The 16,411-nt window shown below is 42.0% G+C and overlaps 2 protein-coding genes across 6 annotated transcripts in view; both read right to left on the bottom strand.

The window, feature by feature from the left end:
- Positions 1–11,072, bottom strand: part of clcn3 (Cl-/H+ antiporter 3) — a 39,618-nt gene extending 28,546 nt beyond the window's left edge. Inside the window, exons 1-2 of one of the 4 annotated variants that reach the window (XM_086279234.1) lie at positions 10,859–11,072; positions 179–360 (exon numbers count right to left, since the gene is read on the bottom strand). In XM_086279234.1, coding sequence (XP_086135360.1) covers positions 179–341 — 163 coding nt within the window. In that variant the 5' untranslated portion in view covers positions 342–360; positions 10,859–11,072. The remainder of the gene's footprint in view (positions 1–178; positions 361–10,858) is intronic. The other 3 variants (XM_086279252.1, XM_086279262.1, XM_086279271.1) reach the window with 3 other exon arrangements.
- A 1,279-nt stretch (positions 11,073–12,351) lies between these two features.
- Positions 12,352–15,267, bottom strand: nit1 (nitrilase 1). Of its 2 annotated transcripts, none has more exons than XM_086279302.1 (6): positions 15,062–15,267; positions 14,512–14,779; positions 14,207–14,310; positions 13,973–14,109; positions 13,346–13,471; positions 12,352–13,253 (listed from the first exon to the last, which is right to left on the bottom strand). In XM_086279302.1, the coding sequence occupies exons 2-6, from the start codon at positions 14,742–14,744 to the stop codon at positions 12,987–12,989; spliced, it is 867 nt and encodes a 288-aa protein (XP_086135428.1). In that variant the 5' UTR covers positions 14,745–14,779; positions 15,062–15,267; the 3' UTR covers positions 12,352–12,986. The 2 variants fall into 2 exon arrangements, with proteins under 2 accessions (XP_086135428.1, XP_086135418.1); XM_086279292.1 differs by having other exon boundaries at positions 12,353–13,253; positions 14,512–14,745.
- Between the last annotated feature and the right edge of the window lie 1,144 nt (positions 15,268–16,411).

Raw genomic sequence — 16,411 nt, 5'->3', positions numbered from 1 at the left:
GCGTCAGCAGTGCGATGACTCACAACCAGAGACCAACAGAGAGCCGTAAGATGGCAACGATGGGGAAGCTCACTGAGAGTTCAAGGAAAGGAGGGTCGGGGGATTCGTGAAGGGAAGCTCAAGATGTCCAGATTCTGACCAATCAAAGCGCTGGAAAAGAATTTCCCGTACTCCCTACCTGGGGAGGCAGCGTCCCCATCCAGCAGGTTGTCGTCCTCGGTGGTGTGGAAGTCCATGATGACGCCGGCTCCATCCAGCAGCTCCTCGTCGCTGCTGGCGCTGGCGATGCTGTTGTAGCTGTTCCTGCAGTAACCTCTGTGGTACAGCTGCTCCGACTCCATTTAGCAACGCGCCGGGACCCTGGGTGATAAGGAGGGGAGTGGTGGAGTTATACATATTGTGCTTGATTAGAGTCTACATGGTGAAGTGAGTCTATGATGGGCACAGGTGAGCAGGGTGGTATGTTAGCAGGTAAATAGCAACGATAGACGGGCACAACAAACACATCAGAATCAAATACAGCAACGCTTTGATGGTTGATACATTCACCGAATGGTCTGTAGACCTGTGTGACTGGGGCTCGCAACTGGTCGAAGAATACCCATCATTACTTCATGACCAGTGGATGCCAAATGGTTGCAGACTGGTCTCTAGTCCAGTGTGAATGCAGACTTATTCACATGATCCTACGCTGTCACACATCCACACACGTCATGGGTCTGCAAGTACACTTTATCCCACCCCAAACAGAAAATTTTACCCTCTCTCTTTTTCATGCATCACACATGCTTTGTATCTCCATCTGTACTAACTGAATAATATAAAAAAGAGATAACAAGATCCAATATATAAAATACACAGCATAATAAAGATATTACACCATTTAATCTGTTGGCATTTTGCAGAGCGTAGCTTTGATATGATAAACCATCTGCAGCCATTAATTTCTTTCTGCAGACGAGAGGGATGAGACATCCATTCAGCTGAAAGATGAATGCAGGCTGACAGCGGGTAATGAGAAGAGAAAAACGCACGATGATGAAGATGATGATCAGACCCAAAGTGAACCCTTCATGGCAATGACGTGGCACAGCAACAAATCAGACCTGAGGCGCAGTGAGCAGAAGAAACCTCCAGCCTCTAACTGAAGAGATCAGTCCATCAATAAATCCCAGTGTTGGGGTTATTTTTCAGACTTAAATGGGTCATTTAACCACAAACCCCCCCCCCCAAAACCTAACAACCCTATATTATTACTTATTCTTAACGCTCGTCTAAAGTCTTTTTTCCCTTTTTGTGTAAAAGCTTTATTTTGTTTTGTATGCCCAATGTTTCAATGGTGTTTGGCATATGAATAAGAGACATTTCTTTATTTTTGTTTCTTAGCCTACTTGTTTTCTTCAGACAACACTAAAAATTTTAAATCTTAAGTATTTGATACACCAAGATGGCGCCGAGTATGGCAGCCTCGTCACGAGCTCCCCCAAGCAACAGCTACACTCTTATATTGCACATTTATTACTCTCAGATTTAGCCATTCTTATATTTTTCTTGTTTTATGTTATTGTATTTTTGCACAACTCTGTTGCTTGTGAAGCTCGCACACAAGAATTTCACTCGCATGTACTGTACCAGTGTACCTGCACATGTGACGTGACAATAAAAGTGATTTGGTGATTTATTTGGCAAAGATGATGCACCAAACCGAAGGCCCTTCCACTCGCAGCGCAGCCAAGGGAAGGTTATTTATAGACTGAGGGATCCTCTCCACAATGAGAGCACGATTATGATAATATTCCTGCTGGGGGAAAAATTACAGAGCCTGTTCAATGCCACTGCATGCCACCTGCTCTTACATCTCGCCCCCTTGTGGAAAAGTTGGAAATTACAACTCAATACGTAACCACAAACGTGACTCAGGACCAAACCAAAAGTGATCCTCAGCAGGCCCCACACACGATGACAGTGCAGCGGGTCCTGAAGATTAAAGGTGACCTTCGGCTATTAATAGAAATATGTACCCCGAAACATGATGAGCCACGCTGTAATGGGGAAAGATGGAATATCAGCAGCCTGGTGCTGAATAATGGAGGGTCTTTATTAATCAAGGATGCACAGGTGGCTCTATATTTATCCAACACACTTGTGAAAGGAGATTTGGGCTTAAAACAGACATTAGCTCTCTATATTTATATTCTACAGGAGCTAAACTTCCTACAGAAAAGTAGCGTAGAGCTGAAACCTGACCACTGCTGATTTCTGTGTGTGTGTGTGTGTTTTCCTGCTTGGATAACACTGACTGAATTATGGCCAGAAGTAAAACATGCTTAGTCAGCCCTGTAGTTCCTACGTTGCTTCACGCTAAAGTCGTTCATTTCCAGACGGGTGTTTCTCCACACAGTGCTTTTCTTCATATTACTTCCTGAAACCAGTTAAATTTAGACTTCAAGGTGCACAAAACTCTGTTTTAAGATAAAAACAGCGGGGAAGGCACTGCTATTGTTCATCTATCTTCTCCTTGTCAGATTATATCTGACATAAAGTTTGAGGGTTTTCCCCCGCTCTGTTGCTTTTTCAGGATTATAAGGAAGTATTTTTTTCTTCATTAAGTATTGGGATACTAGAACTCACTGTGGAACTCTAGATTGACTTTTAAAATAACCATATGTCCATCAGTGATACAGATTCTGTCATTGGATCCAGATTGAATATAATAGTATAAAAGTAGACAGGAAAAAGGGAATAGCGGGAGATCCAGCTTTCCACTGCAGGCCAGAGTCACACTGGGCCTGTCACAATTAAGTGGCATCGTCCTTAAATTCGCCCCAAAAATTAAGCCCATCTTAACCTCTGCACACTGCACTGCTGAAAGTCTGTGTGTGAGTCACAGCTGTTGGTCACAGCATGTTTTGAGGCTGTGTTAACAATGAAGTGAATTGTGTGGTTCACAGAAAGACACACACAACGGCTTTTTGAAAGAATAAATATAGATCAAATACAATCCTCTGCAAACATGAGTAACCTGGTTTTGTGACATCTCTCTCCTGTCTTGCTAGCCTTCATTCAACAGCCCCATATGAGGTACTTCTCCACACCCTGCAGCGGTGGTTGCATTGAATTTTTTTGTCACATTTGGCAACTGCTTCGATGTAACTGAGGCTAAGTCCACACTAGCCCGGATAGATCTGAAAACCGTGTTTTCGTCTGAAAACGCTCCGCGCCCACACTAGCGTTTTCAGTGGTTTTCACAGAGTTGTGCGTCCACATTGAAACGGCCCAAAACGCTTACGTTTCAGTCCTGCGCATGCGCACAAGCGAGTGAGAATTAAAGAATTTGAAGAAAAGCTATCTGGAGCATGTACAAACTGATATTCATCTGTCAAAATTGAGAGCAATCAAAACAACTGCTGTATGCCCTCCGCTATCTTTGTTTAATTGGTCAAATGACTGCATCACATGACTAAAATGCGTCATCATTTTAGAAAGGCTGCGTTTTCGAGTGTCCACACTACGACGGGGCAGCTCCGTTTTGAAATGAATGCGTTTTCGAGAGCGTTTTCAAAACGCTGCGTTTCTCAGTGTGGACGGGGGCCAAAACGGAGAGAAAACAAGAGAAACGTGTGGACGTAGCCTGTGATGATCAACTGGTCACCCAGAGGTGGAACATGCGACACATGGCAACCTGTTTCCAACGATCGTGGTCCGCCTCGGATTGACTTCAATCATTCTCAGACAGATTGGTGCAGGGTGAGGTTTCTGGTTTCAGGGTTTCTCCCTATGGCATTTGGCAGTTGAATCACTATCTGGCAGCACCTACCTCACGATTTGTGGAGGCATCTATGTGAATTTCTTTAATGTCATTTTCTCCATATGTACAGCAGACGGCAACAGATCTGCAATTTTTAATTATTACTCATCACAATTAATAATTGTGCACTAATACACAATTTATCATCATCTATCCCGCACAGTTTGCAAATAAAAATGCTAAGTCATTAAATATCCCGTTCTTACCCACCCGCAGGAATCACACAAACATGTTTCCCATAACTGGACCCCTCCCTTCAGACGCTGTTCTGTAGTGAAAATCTCTCACCTCCAACAAGCAAACGCTGACACTTGTTATGACAGCACACGACAGCCTTCTGCAAAGGCCAACGGTGCAGCTACAGAGCAGTAATCCTCACTGGAACCAACTCCACAATGTGAGGAAAAAAGAAAAGACAAACTTTCCCCGAGCCAACAATCACACTCATTCACTGTGAGACGGGATTTCCCTTTGAGCTTTATCAAATCAGTACGGTCAGGAAATTCAATTCAGCCTATTTGCAGAAACAACCCTGAGGCAGAGATTGTTTTCTCTTCGCTGTTTGACCTCCAGTTACATAAAAACTGCCAAGATCTTGGATCCATACTCTGCCAATTCTGGCATTTAAATAAAGCGCACAGCAGGGGTGCTGACTCACGAAGCATCGCAAGCTAAGACAATAAAATGCACGTATGAGATGAACCACACTGCTGCGTCTCTTAATGATGGACAGCTTCACTTCTAACCATCATATTTTCTTTTACTCAGCTCTGCTAGTGCCATGTGATAGCTATAATTATGACAGTCTGCAGTGTACTTGTTCAAGTTTCCCCTCTTTCTCTGCAACAGAAATCAAAACAATAATTACACCAGGGAGACCGGAGGGTGTTGATTATTTAGGAGCTGCAACCGAGCAACTCAGATTGCAGCTCGCTGTTTGAGGGTAAGCTGATAAGTGCGGCATAATCAGCAGCGCAGCAACAAAATGCTGCAGGGTCTGCTGATGTTATACAACTAGTTGAGCAGCGAGGGACCTTATCTTTCTTCAGCCGGTCACTATGGAGGTGTTGCCCAGGCGACTGTTGCTGAGATGTGACTCAGCTTTTTACCCTCCCTCTAACGGTCGGGCTCGTACCTCCTTCACAGAGAGGACTTGACATGCGTATCCATCATAGGCAGCGGGCGGTCGATATATGGATCGTGAACATCCGATGTAGAGCAGCCCAGCACAGCACGGGGCTTTCACTCATCATAATTAACAGCACTTCAGCAACAAGCAGCCAACTGCTCTGACTGTGTCACTGACACTGATGGCTGAAGGTGTGAAGTCATGCAGGGAAGTCAATTTGAGAAAATAACACACGCATATACAGCCAAACATGCACATATAATAAATGTAAGCAGTTATTAGTTTACTGAAACAGACGAGTATCATTTAATCAACTTATATCATCATTTTTCTGCCACTTCAGCACCAAAGTTACACCCAATAGAAATGATCGTTTCCAAAATGCTTTATAATTATTTAACGAGCAGTCAAAGTAAAATGTAATAAGGGTAATACTTATAATAACACTACTACTATCAGTGATAATATATTTGATCAGATAGGCCGTAGTCAAACAGGGCTATAGACTATCTGGCAACCACCAGCTACAAGTGGAAAAAGCCCCCCCAAAAAGCAAAGTGTATTCTCTCCCCAGTTGGCTAGTGTTGCTAAATGTTGATAGCAGTGTCTGTGAAGACTGCTAAAGGCCCAGGCACATTTGTTGGTCAGTGGCAGGTGGCCTGGGTTGCCTGTAGTCTGCAGTGAGGACTCAGACTTGTCTGCAAACGCTCAATAGTTGCTCTACAAGCGGTTGAGAACCTGAGAAAGATGCAACACAAACTGCAAAATATTTACCTTCAGAGTAAAAGCTGCACCTATGGAAACATGTTGTTTGCTGCAGGAAGGCACATCTTTACTTTGATGGTGAACGTGTCAGCTGGGGAATACTCATTTTTCCCTAGAGACCGGTGGTTGCCAGATAGTCACCAACCCGTCTCTAGGTCTGTGTGACTGGGTTTAGCTTAAAGGCACAACGGTTCAAACTACATGTACCTAGTTTATAACATTAAATCTGTACTTAGAAAACTATACGAAGTGGACAATGTGTTTGGCAGATGATTATAAAAGTATGATTAATAATAATAAAGTTATTTATCTTATAGTGAGCTATAGACATAATCTGCATATCTATTTAAAATCTACATTTTCAAACAGACCAGTGAAGACTGAAGCACAGCATTGAGAGTATTTGCAGTGTGACTCAGCAGACAAGGATAAACTAACAATAACCTAAAAATGTAAAAGTTAGACGTTATAAAACAAACAATTGTTAAAAAATAAAAAACAGTAACGAAAAAGAAGATAGTTGTGAAGTTCAGGCTCTTCTGCCTGCCTGGCTAACAGCAAACACTCAGTTGTGTTTTGTATTAAAGAGGCGGTGCAGAACAGTCAGGAGGTGACTGCAGAGCCAATACTGGGACAATGAAAGGCTTTAACAGTAGAGTTAAACATACTTCTAAAACAAACTGGGAGCCGGTGCAGAGTCCTTAAAACTGGTCTACTATGTTCACTTGTCTTTGCTCTTGCAGGAATTCTTGCTGCTCCATTTTGAACAAATTGAAATCTATTAAGTGGTGTTCTGACTGATAACTGTTAAAAGGCCACAGCAGTAATCTAATTGAGAGGAAATAAAAGCATGAATAATAGCTAGACTGCCTCTAAAACTCAGTATTGATCGGGTCCCAGTTTCTCAAACGGTGGGAGCAAAATATGCATTTCTCCAAAGCGAGTTTTGTATCACAAAGAACAAATATGTGATTCAATAACAACAGATTGATACAGGTGCTGATACACAAGGACCACAGAGGAATTCAAAGTTGTATTTATTTATTTAACCTTTATTTATACAAGTTGTCGTATTGAGATCCAATGTCTCATTTGCAAGAGCGACCTGTTCCAGACAAACAAATTAAAATGACCAATAAATAGCTAAATTTGTCAAATGTACAGAGTCAAAATAAGTTCTGTATGCACATACACATTATTGTGAAGTGGTGCTACATAAATAAACCTGAATGGAACTGAACTGCATGTTGTTTACTACACAGCACGTCAGCAGTGGCGTATTGGTAGCTAGCAGGAGAGTTAATGTAGTGTGGAGGACACTACCAGTAAAAGGTCGGCAGCTTGAGGGACTGCACTCCAACTACAGACAGTTTTTATTTATAAGTTCACTGAAGTATCAGTAAATCTTTACCTAAAAAAAACAAACTAAATTAATTGTCATCAATTGTGTATAAACCGCAGGCCTCACTTTGAAAGTGATTGTATTTTGGTTGTTGAATACACACACACACACACACACACACGGAAGTAACTTGACAGAAAAGTATATACTCAGCAGTCAAAAGCACTAATACTATTTCTATTACTGTCAATAACAATGAAAACAAGTCTCACTAAAGACACAGGCTATATTTTTCTTGTAAGGAAGAAGACAAACTGAGACTTAGCAGGATTTGTAAATGTTCAACCAGTCTCAGGCAGTGTGTGTAATCTGACCTACAACATAGCAAGCAGCAAAGCTTACAGACCGGGTCATAAGTGGATAGGAGGGAGAGAAACAGTTGAACGAGCTGCTGTGAGTGCTGATTAACCCAGCAGAGAGCAAATCAGATAAAGAGCATTGCAGCGCCTTTGGTCTGACCTGTCTGTGTCTGCCAGGGTGGAAAAAGTGAAAGCGCCACAGATGCTGATTGTGCTGTGACAGGACTACCGGCTAATCAGAAATTACACACACACACACACACACACACACACACACACACACACACACACACACACACACACACACACACACACACACACACACACACACACACACACACACACACACCGGGTTTTTAAGCACAGATGGATATACAAGAGTAAGGGAACATCACCATGAGGTTATGCATAATATTAAGAATTTTTTCAATGTCAAGGTCACTTTGTCAACAAGTTAATGTCAGAGCTACGTGAATAGAATAAAAGTGAATATTAATATGAATGTTGATCATGATCAGGCTCATCACTAATCACACAGAATATCTGTGTGTGCAGCATCCCACATTTCACATCATGTGTTTGACATGATTTTTACAGGAGAAATGTTTAGTTGACTTAAAAGAAATCTAAAAGTATTATTACTGATTAGTACATATTGTAATTCCAGCTTTGTAAAAGTGGGGACTCACTGTTTTTGTCTTTATATTTATTTTGAATTCAGTCTTTTGAAGTGTTGAAAGTTGCTTAAAAACAGTTTAAAAAAATGATTATTAGGTCATTTGTGATGATCATTCGTTACAGTTCAGGAAGTTAAACACAACCAAAAACTGCATGATTTATCAACCATGCAATCGGTGGATTTCATAACTAGATGTTCCTGACGAGGAACATTTTTAGTATTTGAAAAATTCAATATTAGATCCACTTAAAAATATTTTTCTACCAAACTTTTTTTTACTCATACACCATCAAGCTGGGACCTTTCTGTGTGGAGTTTGTGTCTGCGTGGGTTCTCTCCCTGGGTACTCCGGCTTTCTCCTACAGTCCAAAGACACGCAGTTAGTGGGGTTAGGTTAACTGATGCATCTAAATTGCCCATAGGTGTGAATGTGAGCAGTGATCATTATCAACTAAAACTGTCGACCTGCCCAGGGTGTACCCCGCCTTTTGCCCTATGGTAGCTGGGACAGGCTCCAGCCTTTCTCCAGTGTGAAATGGTTGTACAGGATACATCTACATGCATGTTTAATCCATCCATCCTCTTCCACATAGCCTTATCAGAGTCGCCTATCCCAGCTCTCCTATAAGGCAGGGTACACCCAGGACAGGTTGCCAGTCTGTCACAGGGCTAACACATAGAGACAGACAACCATTCACATTCACACCTATGGGCAATTTAGAATCACCAATTAACCTAACCCCACTAACTGCATGTCTTTGGACTGTGGGAGGAAGACGGATTGCCTGGAGAGAACCCACGCAGACACAGAGAGAACATGCAAACTCCACACAGAAAGACACTGACCCAATGGTGGAATTGAACTCGGGACCTTCTTGCTGTGAGGCAACAGTGCTAAACATCGGGCTGCCACCATACATCTTTAATTTCTTTCAAAAACATGAAAGAACAAGAAACTTATGCATCCAATTCTTGTTTTTGAATAATTTTAAATTTATTTAGAATTTTCTCTAATACACACAGTCAAAAGTATATATACACTCACTTAACTATTAATAAGTAGTGTTTTTCAACATTTTTATCTTGACTTGGCCAAGGTTTAATAACTTGTTGTTAGTGATCATGATCAACTAAAACTGGTCGTTTCTCTTCGTCAGCATTAAAGGGAGTTGTGGTAGCACCATGCTCAGGAGCTGTTTTGCTGCCAGTGGTACTGATACATTACACAAAGTGGAGGAATAATAATAAAGGAGAACTTCCTCCAAATTCTTCAACTTTACCTCAAATCAGCAGCAAGACAGATAAAACTTGGACACATTTGGGTGTCCAAACCGACAATGATCCCAAACACACTTCAGATGTGGTTTTGGATCGATCAGGCTAACATTAAACTTCTGGAATGGCCTCCCCAAAGTCCTGACCTCAACCCTATTGAAAATTTGTGGACTGCGCCTAACAGCAGAGTCCATGCTAGCAAACCAACCAATTTAAATGGACTCTACACCTTCTGCCAAGAAGAGTAGCCAATATTCAGAAGCTTGTTGATGACTACAAAAAGCATCGAGATGTGACTTGCTTAGGGACATTTAAACAAATACTAGTGGGAATGTATGTATATATTTCAGCTTTTACATATATATGTAATTTTGAATGGATTAGAGAAAATCAAGAGTAAATTCAAACTTGTGCACCAAGATCTGTTTTTAAACTCATTGCTGTATAATCATTCCAGCCTGGAAAAAGAACAGTTTAAAATCACCATAACATTTCTGCACATGATGAGTGTATTGTAATTCTGACCTGTATGGTTGTGATAAATAACAGCGACCACAATTAGGACTTCATGCATATGACAGCATAATAGGTCAACTTCAAATGATCAATGATACCAAAAAACAAAAATCAGTTTCCCTTCACAGAAAGCCTGAAAACGTTCACTTTTCGAAAGCTACTACTTTCAGTGATTTGGGGACATTATGCCTGAAAAAAAAATATTCATCAGTTTCCAAAGTAATTTCCACTTTGTAGAAAACACCTCAGAGTAAAATTAATAACATTATGCTGAATTATCTGGTGCACGAAAAGAAAACAACACCACTGTAAAGATGCAGCGCTTGACCTGCAGACCAACTTTTTTAAAGTCCCTGACAGTTAGTTAGTAAGCGAGTTATAGCTTAAAAATGCTCCTATACATGAGATTAAGTAAGGAAAAGCCAGCTTTCAGCTCCAGAGCTGCACAGGTACAGACGCACTGATGCTTCCTCGGCTCCAATGAAGAAAAACAACCCTGTCAGAGCCAGCATGGCAGAAACAGAATCGCACCGACAGTCCTTTCTCGCACCCACACGAGCTCGGCAGTTAGCCGCGCGTGCACTACTATTACATCTGCATTACAGGGTAAACAGGTCCAGAAAAAAAACCAACAACAACAAGACAACAGCCCCAGCTAGACTCACCCTGAGCTGCAACCCGAGGGCCTGACTCCAGCAAACTGTTTGCAAAACACAGTGAAACGTGCAGCCAGGCTAACAGTAAATTTCCACTGAAGGGGCATCGACGCGGAGCCAGGCTAGTATCTACAGCTAGCTAGCAAACCCGCTAGCACCTGTTCGACAGCGCCGAGGATGAGAAATGAAGCCAAGTTCACTGAATCTGACAGCTACAGGAGGACGGGTGGATGGACGGAGAGCTTCGGAGGATGAAACACACATCTCTGTTCTCCAGCACACAGCTGGCTAACCTTCACCTCAGCACCCGCAAATGACAGAAAACGTACCTTCCTGATGCCTCAAATCCAGCTCGGACGCAGCAGTTCATCCTTTTCCTGAGCTGAAGCCGGGGTTTAGTTTCCTACGCCGAGGAGCTTGACATTCTCCTCATCCTGGTGGTGTTTTCCTTTTTTCAGTCCCATTCCTGTGTCAGTGACGTTCACTTCCTGTTCCCATCATATTCCAGCAGCAGCAGCGGCGGACATCGGCGGACAGCGGCTCCCACCCACCGTCTCTGTGATAGCACAACAGCCTGGAAGCAGCCAGCTGATCAATTATTCATCCCACACTGCAACCGAACAGACAGAGACGACCGAAGGCGCTGCTGCACAGACGTGTGTTGTTCGACTAATCACAAAATTCAACCATTTCAATCAGTTTTTAGTTATGCAATGCAATGGATAAGCTTGTGCACTGTGAAATGTCCAAATTCGAGGAGTGTGCAGAAACATGGTTGTCCAAACTACTTCCACCAGAAACAGTCATCATTTCTGGCCAGTGGACCAGTGGAAAGAAGTGAAGTTTCAATGACCTTGACCTTTGACCATAAAAATCTAACCAGCTCATTTTTCAGTCTGAGTGAACTTTGTCCCAGATGTGAAGGAATTCCCCTGAGGCCTTCAAGAGAGCAAATCATGACACTGGGATGGACGGACACACTATAATCGGACATAGTTAATGGAAAAAGTGGCAATTAAATCCACAAATAAAGCCCTAAATTAAGCTTGTTGACTAAAATTAAAATAAAACACAACTTTACTTTAAAGTTGTGTTTTGTCTCTTACCCACTTGACTCCAGGTAAGCGACAGATCGGGATTGTTGTCTCTGTCCTCTTTTGTGTCAGTCTGTCTGGTTAAAGCCGCACTCACACTGGCCTAGGAGAATGGTTGGCAAACACCGATCACACCGATCCCTGGAGAAAAATATGTATTCCCTAACAGCAGCCATGTATATGATGAAAATAGGAATTTCAAGCTTTTAGAGGTTGCTGGAAGTTGCAACGATTTTCAGCTGTCAGCTGTTCTTCAATAAAATACTGGGCTTCAATTAAGAAAAAAACAAACAACTTACATTCATGGTTTGGTCATGTTTTCAAAACCAAACATTTCTGAGAATAAAGGTGTTTTGTTTTGGTTTTTTTACACCTCTTGAATGTGTTCATCCAGGTTCATTTAGTTAATATTTGATTTTATTTGATTGTGTGTGTTTCTGGTTGCATGTGGGTTTTTATTGTGTGGTCACTTTGTCCTACAAAAATAAATAAGGCAAGAATATTACCCAAATATGAAGCAAAGATTTGTGGATACACCCATGGACCTGAAAACATGCTGTGTTTTTTGTTTTTTCCAATTTAAAAAAACTACACCAACAAGCATTAAACCTTAGTGCATGACTGCTCGTATTAATATTCATATTTAGAGCTGTTATACATGTTTAACTGTATGCATAAGTTTCTTGCTGGAGCTGGGATTTTGACCCATCAGACAGAAACAAGTCATCACTGCAGAAAAGCAAAGACTCATTTTTTTATTAGTGAACACAAGAAAACAAACAGTGTCGTGTTTTTAGATAATTCACATTTTAATAAATTAACTGTGAAAGACAATTCAGTTTTAACCCCGCTGTTTCTCATCACATCTTTCACAATATCTTCTCTTACTGAAAGATTTTGCTTTCCTCCCTTCCTGTGCTCTTATTGGCCAACAGCACCACCTATTGATGAGAAGGAGTAATGTCACTTACAGACTCGTGGGATGATTTTAGAATTATTTTCTTTATCGGAAGAGCTAAAAGGCTGAGTGAGCTTTAATAACTGGAAATAAGATGACCTACTACACTGATGACTCAGAGTTTAAATCAATACATCTCAGATTTCTCCATCATGAGCAGAGAAAACTAATTTGAACTTCCTCAATTTCTGTCAACTACTGATGTAAAAACACTGACGGTTTCTTTCCACACAGGAAAGAAAAATTTCCACCACCTCGGTTTGTTGATTCTGAGCTCACAATGATGTCTTTTTTGATCTCCTGTTAATGCTTGAAGTCTGAAGTGAAAAAAAGACACCTTATTCTGCCGCCTGTTACAGACATCCTGATTTGTAGATCCATCATTAAACACCTCCCACGTTCCTCTCAGGTTTGAGGCAGGCTGCGGTAGAAGGCATCGTCTCTGCAGTGCTGCTGGACCGGCATGTTCCTCCTTGTGCTTCTAACTTTCCCCAGGTCCACCTCCACAAGCGCCAAACCTGGCTTCTCCTCCCCGCAGTCACCCAGCACCTCGCCCCAGGGGTCCACGGCCAGGGCGTGTCCGTATGACGAGCGCTTCTCGTGGTGGCGTCCAACTTGTGCCGCTGCCAGGACGAAGCACTGGGTCTCAATTGCCCGGGCACGTAGTAACACCTGAGTGTGAATGCATTTAAAGGGACATTTTTATGGACACTGTTGGTTTATATCTCACAGCAATCCAGCTGTCCTATAATGAGCCAGCTCACCTCCCAGTGAGCAGCTCCTGTGGCTACAGTAAAGGCTGACGGGTATGTCAGGATCTCAGCCCCGTGTCTCTGCAGGGCGACTGACAACTCAGGAAATCTTAGATCGTAGCAGATGCCCAAGCCCACCTGGATTAAGCACAGGGTCAGTAGAAACACAACGTGCACGTGCCCACCTTAATGTTACTGCACTTAATCAGTGCTTTGGTGTTTCAAACACTGCAAATCATCATCTTTGAAGTAGTCCAAACAAGACCTTGTAGGATAAATAACCCTGAATTACTTTTGGTGGATATTTAACATCAAATGTAAAGAGAAACTTCAAGTTTCTGTGAAACCAGCATGAAAACTGTAGTAAATATTCTTATTTCATTTACCTTTTTTCTCAGTTGTCATCTTTCCCTCATTTCCTCTCTGAGTTTCTTTTATCTTAACTGACCTCACCTGGCACACATGTAAGGACTGTAAAATAAAACCAGCTGCAGAATCACTGCTTTCTTTTGCATTCTGACTGGATTCCCATGATTATAGCACCCTTAGCTTACATTTGAACCCGTAAATAACTAAATGTTTAATTTAATAAGAGGAATTAAAATTAATTTGCATGTTTAAAATCTCTTAAAGTGACACCTTTCCGATTGGAGTCTGGACCGGGGCCACGAGGGAGGGTCCAGGAATGGTGAAAGCGCTTTCTTTGAGGGACACGCCTTTTTCTGGCAGCTCCACATCGAACAAGTGGGACTTCCTGTAGACTGAAACGATGTCACCTGTGGAGGAAACGACAGCGTGTCAGCGTGAATGAACTAGATTTATTTTAAAGGGCTTTAAACAGAGAGGGAGGGAGGGCAGACAGCGGAAAAGCACCTCTATCGTTAATTATGACGTGACTGTTGTAGATCCGTCGGTCAGCCTCCCAGTCGTGTCCCCTCTCATGAAATCCTCCAAGAGACAACCACAACTCCAACTTCCTGAAAGAAACAGCGATTTAAATACTTATCCACACGTTTCCAGCTGACTCCACTTCATGCACACTATGAAACCAAGAGCACATTTTGCCTTAACAAGCTGATTTTATCAACATTGCACTTAAGCAGTTAGTGAGAAGTTAATCTCTCCAGTGCGTTTCATTGTTGGCGCTGGATAAAACAGACTGAAGGCTGTGTGTTTACCTGGCCAGCTGAGTGTATCTGGAGATCGTGTCTCCTGCCAGGCTCTCTGACAGCGCCAGCGTCTCCTCTCTGCTGGATCCAATGTAGTCAAAGCCCTCAGGCAGGAAGACCATGCTGGCCCCTCGCTGCTTGGCTTCCTCCACCAGCTGTTTGCAGGCAGAGAAGTTGGCCTCTTTGTCAGGGGTGGCTGTCACCTGACAGACAGCGGCCAGCGGGCGAAGTGAGCCGGACATGCTGCGCAGAGAAGAGGTTGTTTTTCAGCTGCAGGCTGAAGAAAACGTTCAGGTCAACCACCACCACCACAGCTGATCATTAACTACTGCTCTTACTACTCTGTTATACAGTTACTGACTGCAGCTCACTGTGGCTTTTAAGGACAGGTAGACATCTGTAAAACGAAACCTACAAATAAATCAGTATTTGAACCAACTCTTCAAGTTTTTATGCTCTTATTTGCTGACATAACCCAAAATTTGCAAATCCATGACACTTTGTTACAAAGGCTAGCTCACAGCTGTAAGAATAATCAAGAACAACAGCAACAACATACCTGTTTTGCAGCCTGGTGTTGTGCCTCAAAGCTGGGAACGAGACCAGAAACTTTGCAGATGATCCCAAAACGCACCTGAGCGTCAACATCGGCCCCAGACACTGTCACCTTCCCTGATTGGGCGATTTTAGTATTATCATATAAACATTTACTTCTGTGTTCTGCTCTGTCCTCTTCAACAGGAAGAGTTAAGGTTCATTCTTCTTCTCCTGTGAGCTCAGACATAAAGCACACCAGCTCCACCTAGTGGAGAGTCATCATATTGTCCTGTGACTAAGCTAAAGAAGCACCCTGAGAGCGCAAACCTCCACCACGGCAGCTCACTATCTGAGCATTATTTACTTTTTATGTGAATCAAGTAATTTTGTATATAAACATTTTGATTTCTTTTTTCTCTTTAGAGATATTTTAGGAAGTTTGTAGTGCAGTAAAAACAACAAATCTTCGGGTCAACTTGAAAGATAGGCAGATGTGAAATGTAAAAGTGAGATCAGAGGTTAAATATGATATTTGATGGAAAATATAATGTGAAAAATGTGTCTTTCAACCGCCGCAGTTTCCACAGTTTTCACTCTACAGACATTGTTTTACCCTCAAAACTTAGGACTATTGTGTTCTTTCAAACTATGCAAACTTTATTAATCCCACGAGTGGGAAATTTCATGTTCAGGCTGCCGACCTATTGCACGCAATGGCGGCGCCATCTTACTCTCAGACCATACATACGTTACACAAAAACATCACATGGGGAAGACAGGTCAGAGTGGTATTACAATGGAAAATGCACCACATGAGGAAAGATAACGAGAAAAAAATAACTCTCTGCACATAGCACATGAAAAAACTCTTAATACACCAAAGAAACACATGACAAGCAACAGGGGTGGGTAAAGGGTGAGAGACAGCCGATTTAGACAGTAAAATACATAATTCCAGTCTTAAAGTGATATAAGGTCTGTGAGCTTTCAATATTCATTCAGAATTTTTCTCAGTCTAAGTATAGTTTTTCAATTAGACAGCTTTTTGTAGTATACAATTTAAGGATATTCACCTGCTTTTCTTTAAAACTTTAAAACTTCTTCTTTTGCGTGAACTTCAGCTTTCACCAGTTCTGCATTTTAGCCTTCAGGTGAATGATTCTGTGTATTTCAGCTGATTCAACAATTTCAGTTGAAATTGAGTAAAAACAACGTTTTAACAGTGTCGACCCACCACTTGACCTCCGTCAGACTCTCAGCCAGGTTCCTTTTATTGTGGTTACATGAATATGCATAGGGTCATTAACATATAACATCTTACATAGGTATACATGTGAACAAAGAATACTGTGTGTGTGTGTGTGTGTGTGTG

This window comes from Aulonocara sp. 'chitande type north' Nkhata Bay, linkage group LG3, assembly GCF_057382095.1.
Source record: "Aulonocara sp. 'chitande type north' Nkhata Bay isolate Kocher_YH1m ecotype deep benthic linkage group LG3, A_spYH_male_GT1.1, whole genome shotgun sequence".
Lineage (NCBI taxonomy): Eukaryota > Metazoa > Chordata > Actinopteri > Cichliformes > Cichlidae > Aulonocara > Aulonocara sp. 'chitande type north' Nkhata Bay.
The sequence above is the reverse complement of the archived record's forward strand: the minus strand, read 5'-3'. Positions and strand labels throughout refer to the sequence as shown.